Source organism: Diadema antillarum, unplaced genomic scaffold (assembly GCF_040938485.1).
Source record: "Diadema antillarum isolate AM-2024a unplaced genomic scaffold, OU_Dant_1.0 seq00000136_RagTag, whole genome shotgun sequence".
Classification (NCBI taxonomy): domain Eukaryota; kingdom Metazoa; phylum Echinodermata; class Echinoidea; order Diadematoida; family Diadematidae; genus Diadema; species Diadema antillarum.
Window position 1 is genome coordinate 784,622 of NW_027271213.1, and position 11,251 is coordinate 795,872.

Here is an 11,251-nt window from a genome sequence, read left to right on the forward strand (position 1 = left end):
AAGGGGAAGGGGGGGGGGTGGGGCTGAGCAACCAGTGAACCCTGAAAACCAGTGAACTCCTTTCAGGGTTCACTGGTTGCTCAGCCCCACCCCCCCCCCCCCCTTCCCCTTGCTGTTGTCCTTTTCACTCTTTCCCTTTCTTTATCCCTCTGGTGTTCCTTATCTTCTTTGATGTTGCCTCCCTATTCATCCCTTTCCTACATTGGTTGCCCCCGTGATCCTCATGATGAGCACTGACCCTCCTCTGCCTTTTGTCTGTCCACTCTCCTCTGCCCTTTGTCTGTCCACCCTCCTGCTCTAATCCCCCCTCTCTTTACCTGTTGGGCTCCTTGCCCATGAACTCCCACCCTCTCCTTTGTTTTCTTTGTTCTGTGTACCCAGCCTGTACCTGTCTGTTCTTGTGTGAAGTCCTTATATGTGAGTGCTTTCCCTGCTTGTTTGTCATTTTGCCTCTGACGAAGATTCTGCTAGGATCGAAAGCTCAGGCCCCTTTTGACTCCACGTTATTACATGCGAACATTTAATTGCATACCTAATTATTTTGTTGGATATGAAATAAATCAATTTCAGCTTAAACTTAATTGAACCGTAAAGAGGGGGCGCCTACGAAATTAAGGGGGACGGCGTACGAGCCCAACCAATTTTTCCTTTTTATTTATTTTGTTAAAAAAATAAAGACGGGGTAGGGACGTGACCGGTGCCCGCCAACCTGGATCTGCTATTGATTAAAATGCTTCTTTACCTGTTTTTCTGACATCACTTTTGCCTGTCATTTGACGTGAAATAATGAAAGCTACATAAATCTGATACAATTATATAATTCGGGGTTAAATAGTGTAGTATTATTTCATTTCATCATGGACAACATGGCGTTAAAGATCAGATGTATCACATCAATCATCCACCTTAAACTTTAATGTTAATTCTTCATGTCGTAGACTTCTATAAAACTGTTCATGAGACATCGCCAGAGTCCTTCGGAGCTTCAAATCTTGAAAGAGATGATGAAATCGATGCTCAACAACAAGCCGGAGCTCCCGGAAGAAGTTCCTGGCTCAAACATCAGGTCTCGTCTGACGTCATTCGGAGGCGTGAAAGTCAGAGTGTATGAGCCAAAGAACAGGGACCCGGAAGCAACTCTGCCAGCTTTGGTTTATCTCCATGGGGGCGGTCTCGTGACAGGACACTCAGGTCAGTGTAGGTATGGGACCGTACAGTCCTTATCATTATGTAGTCAATAAACTCTCTACCAATGATTATGTTACATTTCTTACGTTCTATCGTTGTGGAAAAAGATAGAAAGATACCCATTTCATAGCCAGCAGCAATCGTTAAATCACATGGTCATCATCTGCATCATTTTCTGGAAATGTCTATTTATGCATATTTTTTTTCCGTTAACTCTGCAGATATGTGCGATGGAGACCTGCGCATGCTCAGTGAACGTCTGGGAGTAGCCGCAGTGGCTGTGTCGTGAGTTTCTTACGAGTTTCTTATTTTGTCAAATGTTCGAATTCATCAATGGCTTATAATACATATTTCATGCATAAAATAATTTGTGTGGGTTTCGCAATGACACAAAGACAGTCACACACGCACACACATGCGTACATAATGTACTCACAGGTTATATAAGACACGTAAGTGAATATAATATGCACTGTAACATCAAGATAAACGATCTAGGTCACTGTGGAAGTTTTTCAGAGCTATGATTTGTTTCCTCGACTCGTGTCGTGCCAGTGCGCAAACTAATCGTAAACTGGCGTGAAGTGTGCGGAAACCCGTCGTGACTGCGTGCCATGTCGGGACGAGAATTTTGAAATGTTCAAAATTTTTGTCACGACAAAATTTCGCGACCGGGTCGTGAACTATGCGCAACACTGTTCGTGAACTCGTCGTGAACTCGTCGGGACGATGCGTGCCAGTGCGTGGCAGTGCGCGCCATGCCACGATTGTCACGAACTGCCACGAATAGTTCACGAACAGCTCACGTCGAGTTCACGAGTAGTTCACGACATTTTCACGAATTGGTGCGCGTCGCAGCGTTGCCGTGCCTTCCCGCTGACACGGTCATGTGGCACGAGCAGTTCTCGACTAGTTCACGCACTTCACGAACAGTTTGCGCATGGCATGAGCAGTTCACGACGAGTTCACGACTACTGCGCAACAGTGGCGCTCGCGTCGGTGCGGGGGTATATATAGGGCAAGAAACGCAAGAAAGTCCCCTCACCCACCCCCCCCCAAAAAAAAAAGAAAAACCAAAAACAAAACAAAAACAAAACAAAAAGAAAAAAGAAAAAAACAAACGAAATCTTTCGTTTCTTGCGTTTCTTTTCCGTTTCTCTTTCTTTTCGTTTCTCTTTTCGTTTACTTCCATTTCTTCATTTATTTTTTCTCGTTTTTTTTGGTGAGTGGGGGAGGGGACTTCTTTTCTTTTATTATTCGTTTTCATTTCTCCTTTTCTTTTTCTTTTTTCCCTTTCCTTTTTCCGTTTCTTTTTTCATGTCTTTTTTTGTTTCTTTTTTTGTTTCTTTTTTTAGTTTCTTTTTCTCTTTTTCGTTTCTTTTTCTTTTTTTCTTTTGTTTGTTTTCGTTTCTTTTTCTTTTTTCGTTTCTGTTTCGCTTTTTTTGTTTCCTTTTTCGTCTCTTTTTTTTTGGAGGGGGGGGGTGGGGGAGGGGAGTTTTGTTGTTGTTTTTTTCTTTGTCCTTTATTTTTTCGTTTCTTTTTTTTTTCGTTTCTCTTTAACTTTATTTTAAGGTTAAAAAGAAAAAGAAGCGTTTTGAAAAAAGATAACAATTTATTAACATGAAAACAGCAAACAACAAATTCAGCATGCTGTCTCTTCCACAGCAGATCCAAAAATGGCCAGGGGTTGGGGAGGCCCCCTTTTTATATGGCGTGCCCAAGTCGGCACGACACCGTCCAAATTGCGCAAACTCGTCGTGATAATGCGGGAAGTGCGTAAACTATGCGCAAACTATGCGCAAACTATGAGTGAACTCGTCGTGCCACGACTTGCCACGACAAAATAGTGGCCAAAAGTCGTGCAAGTTTACGCACGTGTCCTATGCCAAGTCCTAAGGAGTCCGTTGAGGGTTTGGTAGTCCGTTGAGGGCCATTTTGATCGCGCCATTTTGATCGCGTTATAGCCATCATAACAGTGAGAGGGCCTTGACAAAGGGATAGGATCCTGTAAGCTAGAAAGCACAGTGAGAAAACACTTCGATGTGTACACTCTGAATGTAAAGCCCAGCAACTTCCAGAAGCTATCTGAAGTCATTATTACATAGGTCCTATATACTTCTGTCCTCACAATCCTATCCATGATTAACAATACACAAAATCACATTATAATGTCACATGTAGCTTTCTCTTATCAGAAAGTGTGTTCCATTTATTTTGTTCTAATCAATCCTATTTCTCATCCCCACTGCAGATATCGGCTAGCACCAGAGCACCCCTACCCAGCAGCCTTTGACGACGCGTTCGCAGCGACTAGATGGCTGCTCACACACCCCGAAGAGATTGGAATCGATCCTCACAGAGTAGTGGTGTCGGGAGACAGCGCTGGTGGACTTCTCACGGCGGCAGTCTCTGGAGCGATTGCAGACGACCCATCTGTTCCAGACATCAAGCTCCAGGTCCTGTTCTATCCATGGCTGCAGAGCCTGGACCTGAACACGCCATCGTACCAGAAAATGAGGTCCGAGAGCTATGGAAGGATTTTCCGTTTGGTAGAGTCGATGCCAATTTTCATCAGCGCTGCTGTGCTTGGTAGTGCAAATCAGTCTGTCGTACAACAGATCTCAAGCAACAACCACACGTCTGCAGATTTCAAGCGCTCAGCACCTTATCGAGACTACATCAGCCATTCCCTTATCCCAAAAGACATAATACCAGAGAGCTACAAGCCTCCCGAATCTGACGACTATGGTAACGAGGAACTTTGGGATAGTATGAAGACCGCGCTGACGTCTTGGAAACTTGTGCCCCTCATTCGCGATGACTTGTCCAAATTGCCCAGGGCTTTTGTCGCAACATGTGGCTATGACGTATTGAGAGACGATGGGATAATGTATGTAAAAAGACTTGAAAAAGCTGGGGTTCCCGTAGAATGGGTAAATTATGAGACTGCTTTTCACGGTATTCCACGGTTTGGACCACTATCGTTCGAAATAGGGCAAAAGATGTACGATGATTCCATTGCATTTATCGAGAAATATCTGTGAGGAATAGCCACGTACGTTGACCAATGCTCGTTGATCTAAATAGTAGAGTATAAACTTCATAATGATGAATGTTCGGGATTCGTTGTAATTAGCATTACATTTACAACTGGAAATTCTTTTGATACATGTATCAATAGATGTAAATCTCTGTATATGGTGAGTTTATGCTCTTACATCGTGCATTAATTAGATAAAAAGCAAATATGTGTATTTTCTGACACTAACTAACTTACATCACGTCAATTCTGACTGTTTGAAATGTAATTATTTGCCATCAATTTTTAACAATGCTGTAATCGCACGTTATCAATTTTACAATTTAGACTTGATCGTGCATCAGAGTTTCCTGCAGAGTTTGTATTTGTTCAGAATAGTGATCAGATAGATACTCCAGTATACGAGGATTTGAGCCTCAGGCATAATTGCGTTTGAATGAAAAACTTGAAATTTCACAATATTATGTACTAACTATAAGTTGTAACGGAATGACATGCTCAAATTGTCATTTGCAAATGCATATTGACTGCACAAGAACTGTTTCCCCCAAAATAGCAAAACTTCAAAATATCATATATGATACTATGAGGAACTTATAAGTTTCTTATTTTCCATCCGATTTCGATCAAATTTATACCGTTAAACTCGTAGCATTTCACTCTTTCTTATCATACTAACTTATATTTGGACTGAATTTCTAATTTAAGAACGGTATAATAATACATAAGATGTAGATAGCAGAGAAATGTGAGGAGAAAATGTACCAAACAACAAACAAGGGCGTAAGTGTATATATGAGGTGTAAATGCTGAAGGTTCAAAGTTATATAATATTCAATTCATATACTCCAGCTGATCTGGAAAGGAATTACTCTTTTTCAGTGAATGTGACAGTAAGATTATTGATCTTGAATTGTACATCGATGATATCATTTATATTCAGTATATGAGAGTCAGTTTTAGTGAAGCCTATAATGAGGGGATGAATATTTCGGCAGTCATTGTGAGCAGGTTAGAGAACATCTCTGTTTGTTAAAGTGGCATGACCTTGACATGCACACTATTGTGAGAAAAAGTAGGCCTATGATATAGGACAATGTCTGCCACGTATCACGTCTGTGGTAGGATTACATTTCTTTAATACTTTCTGTACCAGGAACTTAGACCAGTGTGTACAACGCTATGGGGTTCTCTTTGTCAATCAGCACTCAGAAAACACAAATGGTTAAATAGAAGATCCGCTCATGAAATCTTCAAAACTTGACCCTTGTGGATCTCCAGGAAGTATATTCTTGTATTTATGTAATTGATTTTAGTTCATATGCTGAAGTTGATAACTGTATATTTGAACATGTATTATAATGTTATTCGACATGCTACACTATAAACACTAATGATGTGGTCGTGTCTCCTCTGACTGCAAATATTCATTTACAGTCGAATCACTAAATTCATACATGTTTGATCATAAAGGGACTGTACAGTACTGGTTGAGGTGGGGTTTCATGTTTTAAACATTCCTATAGGCGAGATAATGAGAAACCTCTTATGAAATATGAAAGAGCATGTAATCTTAAGAATGATTCAATGTTTATTTGACGAAAATTGGTTTTCAAATGGCTGAGATATCCAAAATGTGATAATAATAAAAGGCGATAGGCGACGCCTTTTATTAGGGTATCTTTGTTTCACCTTGATTTTGGATATCTCAGCCATTTCCACACAGATTTTCATCAAATAAACTTTTGATACCCCTTAAAATTGCATGCTCTTTGACATCTCATAGAGTGGTTTCTGAATATCTCGCAAAACGTTAAAATCTAAATCCTCACCTTAACCAGAACTGTACACACCCTTTAAAGTCGTATGATATGGTATACGGGAAATAGTGAAGAGGTAATACATGTGATAGGCCAATATCTCTTATGAATGATAAGTCATACGTTTATTTGAGTGTCGCACTGACTGTGGCTGTAACACAAATATATCCTATAAACCTATATTTAATTCTTCTTGCGTGTATTAATTTCATCTCTCTTCTACGTGCGAATATGAGAATCTTGACAACGTATAAAGGATTTTTACGAGACAAACTCAGCATGTTATATCAGAATGAATGAAACATAGGCAGACCATGATATCTTAGCCTATTATACATATGCAATTGAAAGTAGGTGTATAAAAAAGTTAGATATCATGGGACGCCTTAGAATAATAAAACCGAGCAAATTATCATATTATCCTTATAAATATCACAAGCACGGAAACACGCATCTAAATATTGAATCTTAAAACACAAGAAATTACTAAATTTCCTTTGTTTTTTTTTTGTACACAATCAATGGAAAGTTGTGAGGGTATGACAGTAGCTGACTCATTTGCACATCCATATTTACTGTACAATAACTGTTTTGCAGGAATTTGCAAAACTTCAAACTGTTATAACTTCCTTGTTTTTCATACGATTTTAGTCAAATTTTTACCGTTGAACTTGTAAGATCTTACTCTCTCTTATCAGAATAACTTTGATTTGGACTAGATAAGTTTCCCCTGTAACGTTCGCAGGAATTCTACTGGGATGACTTGCAAATTATAGAGTACAGTAGTCTGTTGAGTGGATTACATGCTCTTTCATTGGTTGTCTGAAGTTCAAGATGTATTGACAAATCGGTGTAAGTGTATCTTGGAATATAGTGAAGTGTGCTATGTTGAAGATAGTGGAGTAGCCGTACAGCCTACATTTCGACCCTCACGGAATGACACAGCACATGCGTGTGTTTACTATCTATAGTAAGGGATACTCGGAATCTGTGCGAATACGAACACGAGCACATGGGGATATGCAGCCTTATTCCCTCACCCCATCCCATCCCTGAATAAATACACTGATTTTGCACCTTTGGACCATGAGACCACACATCATAGCTGTATGTTAAGATCAAGGAGATATCACGTGACAGTTCCTTGTTTGGAGCAACCATCTGGTAACTGAACGCCATAGTGTGACATGCAACATATTACTCTTCATGTCGTCTTAATAATTGCATGCACTTTGGATAGTGTCATTCGACATTTTGTTTTCTTTTTGAAGGCAAATAATACGATACAACTGCGCGTTTGAGGTTAACCCATGAAAAAAGCCCAATGCAATGAAAGGAACGTCTTTCATCGAGCTCGATAGCATTTTACTGTGTATACTCATTGCTCTGAGAATAACTGTGCGTTCCTCTCATCTGCTATGGTTCAATGGCCATAGAACGATTAGTAGAACGTCGTGGAGTACACCCGTTACGATATTACACGACGCACGACCATATCATCTAAACTGTATTTTATTATATATAGTAATCGAAGGTTCTATTCGCACAAGCTGGCTACAGCCCGTGACTCTGTGAACTTGGCAAAACCTCGAGCGAGTCAACAATAAACATGGCGGTCTTTATGCTTATGGTGATAGGACTCGTAATGCTCTGCTGCTACTTCCTCTACAAGCCAGTCCCATCTGGCTTTCCAGACCCATGGAAGTATCGACTGACCGTGGCAGCAGCTGAAGTCTTCATGAGTCTAGTAAGTATACATAGAACTTTATTTATACCTACTGCACAATGACCTATCGTATCCGGGAAGACTCACTAGTCCTGCGCATGGGGGTTCATTATCCCTTCAGCACTATACACTGTCTAACAAATCCTGACTATATACCCGTATACGTGTATTATCACTCATTCACGTGGCTTGTGTAAAAGAGCGTAGACCACAACACAGAGCTTCTTCATCCGGGGGCTTCATACACAATTACATGTATACATGGGTAATATCTAACGCACGTGCGTAAAATGGTTCGAGAAATAACGCGCACAAAGCCACAGCACATCGACATCTGTGTACATCGTATAGAATTCAACTGATTGTTAGATTCCCGTATACTGTACTAAGTACATCAGTGCACATAGTGACGTATAGCCGAAAGCTCTATGAAATTCAAGTGCATGCTTTGAATCGTGGGCAAACAGTAACACCAAGTACGTGTTCTTGATATGTAAATAATATTCAATTATTATACAGATATACATGTATGTATCCACACATACTATGATTATTGTAGTATAAAATCGTCTGTCTTTGATAGGATTCGCTTATAGCCATCAAGGTATGATTTTTTTTTGTATATTATATACATTTATATTATACAATGTATGCTGTATGTAAATCATTTATTTACATACCTGCAATATATAATATATATATATATATATATATATATATATATACATACTAGTATATTTATAAAACGATATAAACACAAGGAAAAGTAGAAATTACGCGGTGCGTAATATATGTCCCCGCCGGAAGTAGCATTTAGTAGAAAAATGTACAATATAGGTAAAAAGATGAAGGTCAAAGGTCAAAGGAGTCAAAGGTCAAAATTCTATGTAGAAGTTTTGAAGCCCTCACCTAGTGCCATCACATAGAGCAAACGGAATCGAAATCGGGATAGAAATGGCGAAGGAGTAGCATTTTGTAGCCAATGTACAATATAGGTAAAAAAATCAAGGTCAAAGAAGTCAAAGGTCAAAATTCTGTGTAGAAGTTTTGAAGCCCTCACCTAGTGCCATCACATAAAGCAAACGGAATCGAAATCGGGTTAGAAATGGCGAAGGAGAAGCATTAGGTAGCAAAATGTACAATACAGGTCAAAAATCAAGGTCAAAGGTCAAAGAAGTCAAAGGTCAAAATTCTGTGTAGAAGTTTTGAAGCCCTCACCTAGTGCCATCACTTAAAGCAAACGGAATTGAAATCGGGTTACAAATGGCGAAGGAGTAGCATTTTGTAGCAAAATGTACAATATAGGTCAAAAATCAAGGTCAAAGGTCAAAGAAGTCAAAGGTCAAAATTCTGTGTAGAAGTTTTGAAGCCCTCACCTAGTGCCATCACATAAATCAAACAGAATCAAAATCGGGTTAGAAATGGCGAAGGAGTAGCATTTTGTAGGCAATGTACAATATAGGTCAAAAATCAAGGTCAAAGGTCAAAGAAGTCAAAGGTCAAAATTCTGTGTAGAAGTTTTGAAGCCCTCACCTAGTGCCATCATATAAAGCAAACGGAATCAAAAACGGGTTAGAAATGGCGAAGGAGTAGCATTTTGAAGCAAAATGTACAATATAGGTCAAAGGTCAAGGTCAAAGGTCACAACTGAAATTCTGTATAGAAGTTTCAAAGCTCCCATGTAGTGCTATCATATAAAGCAAACAGAATCAAAATCGGGTCAGAAATGGCGAAGGAGTAGCATTTTGAACATTTTGATCACACACGGACGCACACACGGACGGACACACGGACGGACACACGGACACACACACACATACGGAACCCGTTTCATAGTCCCTGCTCGAACTCGTTCGGCGGGGACAATAAGAATATTATATTATATGTATATACAGCTATAATGTTTATTGTATATGTATATTTGTCTAAATCTGCAGCTGAAATACATATTCGTGCTTGATTTCTTCTCGGTTGGATTTTTCGAATTCATTGTCGTGTAATCTTCAAAAAAAAAAAAAAAAAGATGTCACAAAACTTGAACGGTTGCAAAATTCTGCTGCCCGATTGTTAACTTTTGCTAATAAGTTTGATTCCATGTCACCAGTTCTCCGTTCCTTACATTGGTTATATGCTGTAGAAAAAAGGATTGTTTTCAAGATTCTGTTATTAGTACATCATTCAGTTCATTCTTTTTCCCCCGCACTGCAAAAAGTCCGGTGTTAAATAATGAACACCGAGCTGGTGTTAAATTTTCGGTGCTCATTTATAGTGTTAAATTAACACCTCCGGGTGTCATTTCCAAATATAAAACTGTTTTTAAAGAGTTTGTTAGTAACTGCACTTCTTGTTGATTTTTAATTTAAACAAGACGATCAAGAATTTTACATTAAAATACTAGATTTTTGAAAAAAAAATGTGAAAATAAATTTACACCACAGTAACACCAACTGGTATGGTCTCTTATTGAAGCTGGACGGGTGTTAAACCATTGATATTAACACCAACAAATATCAAATCAACACCACGTGGTGTCATTTTTTAATTAACACGCAGTACAGTGTCAAAATAACACCAGGTACCGTGTCAAATTAACACCACGAAGTGTCAGGTGAACACTTTTCAACACCATCATAGTGCATTTTCTACACCTGTAGGTGTGGTCCTCTACTGAAGTTTGATCGGTGTTAGATTTAACACCCATGGTGCTAAATCTAACACCGATGTTTTTATAGTGCGTATACATAAGTAATTCTGTTTAAAAATACAATCCGACACGAAGGCTACGTTCATCATCAGATACATTCTTACTCCAAACACCCAGAGTAAAACATGGGTATGGTGATCGTGCTTTTTCCGTTATGGGACCAAAATTGTGGAATCAGTTACCTCTAGAGTTAAGGGAACTGTCATCTACAGAGCCATTCAAATCCAAACTTAAAACTTATCTGTTCCTTTCATACTGAGGACTGTAATTGCTGTATGTCATTGATATTGGATCAATATTATATTTTAATTGGTATATGTTGTATTCTTTATTTGGTATATATTTGTTTTTGTTTACCGTTTTCTTCTTTGTTGAAATGTTTGAATACATGTATGTATATATATGCATGTGAATGATATCTTTTCATTTTTGAAGCGCCATGAGCACTGAAAAGTGGACCTGTGCGCTATACAAGTAGCCACTATTGTTATTATTACTATTATTATAGATAAATGCATAATGGCACTTGAGTGTATAGGATATATGAACTTACGTGTAAATTTGCTTTGTTCATTCTTGAAATCCAGAAGCAGCAATGTTTTTGTGGGTTTTTTTTGTTTAGTTTGTGTACCACAGTGCGTTCCCAAACGTTATTTTTTTTCTTGCCACTCATAATGGTCAGCTTTATTTGAAAAGTATATTTAGGCAACATCCCACAATCTGTTCTCGTTTCCTTTAATCTTTGTGATCGTGATGTGTCGTTATAGTATGGT

The 11,251-nt window shown here is 38.9% G+C and overlaps 1 protein-coding gene across 1 annotated transcript; it reads left to right on the forward strand.

Moving 5' to 3' along the window:
• The first annotated feature begins 1,004 nt into the window (after positions 1–1,004).
• On the forward strand, positions 1,005–4,232 carry LOC139727574 (neutral cholesterol ester hydrolase 1-like). The gene is made up of 3 exons (XM_071638556.1): positions 1,005–1,191; positions 1,410–1,473; positions 3,440–4,232. The coding sequence occupies exons 1-3, from the start codon at positions 1,005–1,007 to the stop codon at positions 4,230–4,232; spliced, it is 1,044 nt and encodes a 347-aa protein (XP_071494657.1).
• Positions 4,233–11,251: the final 7,019 nt, after the last annotated feature.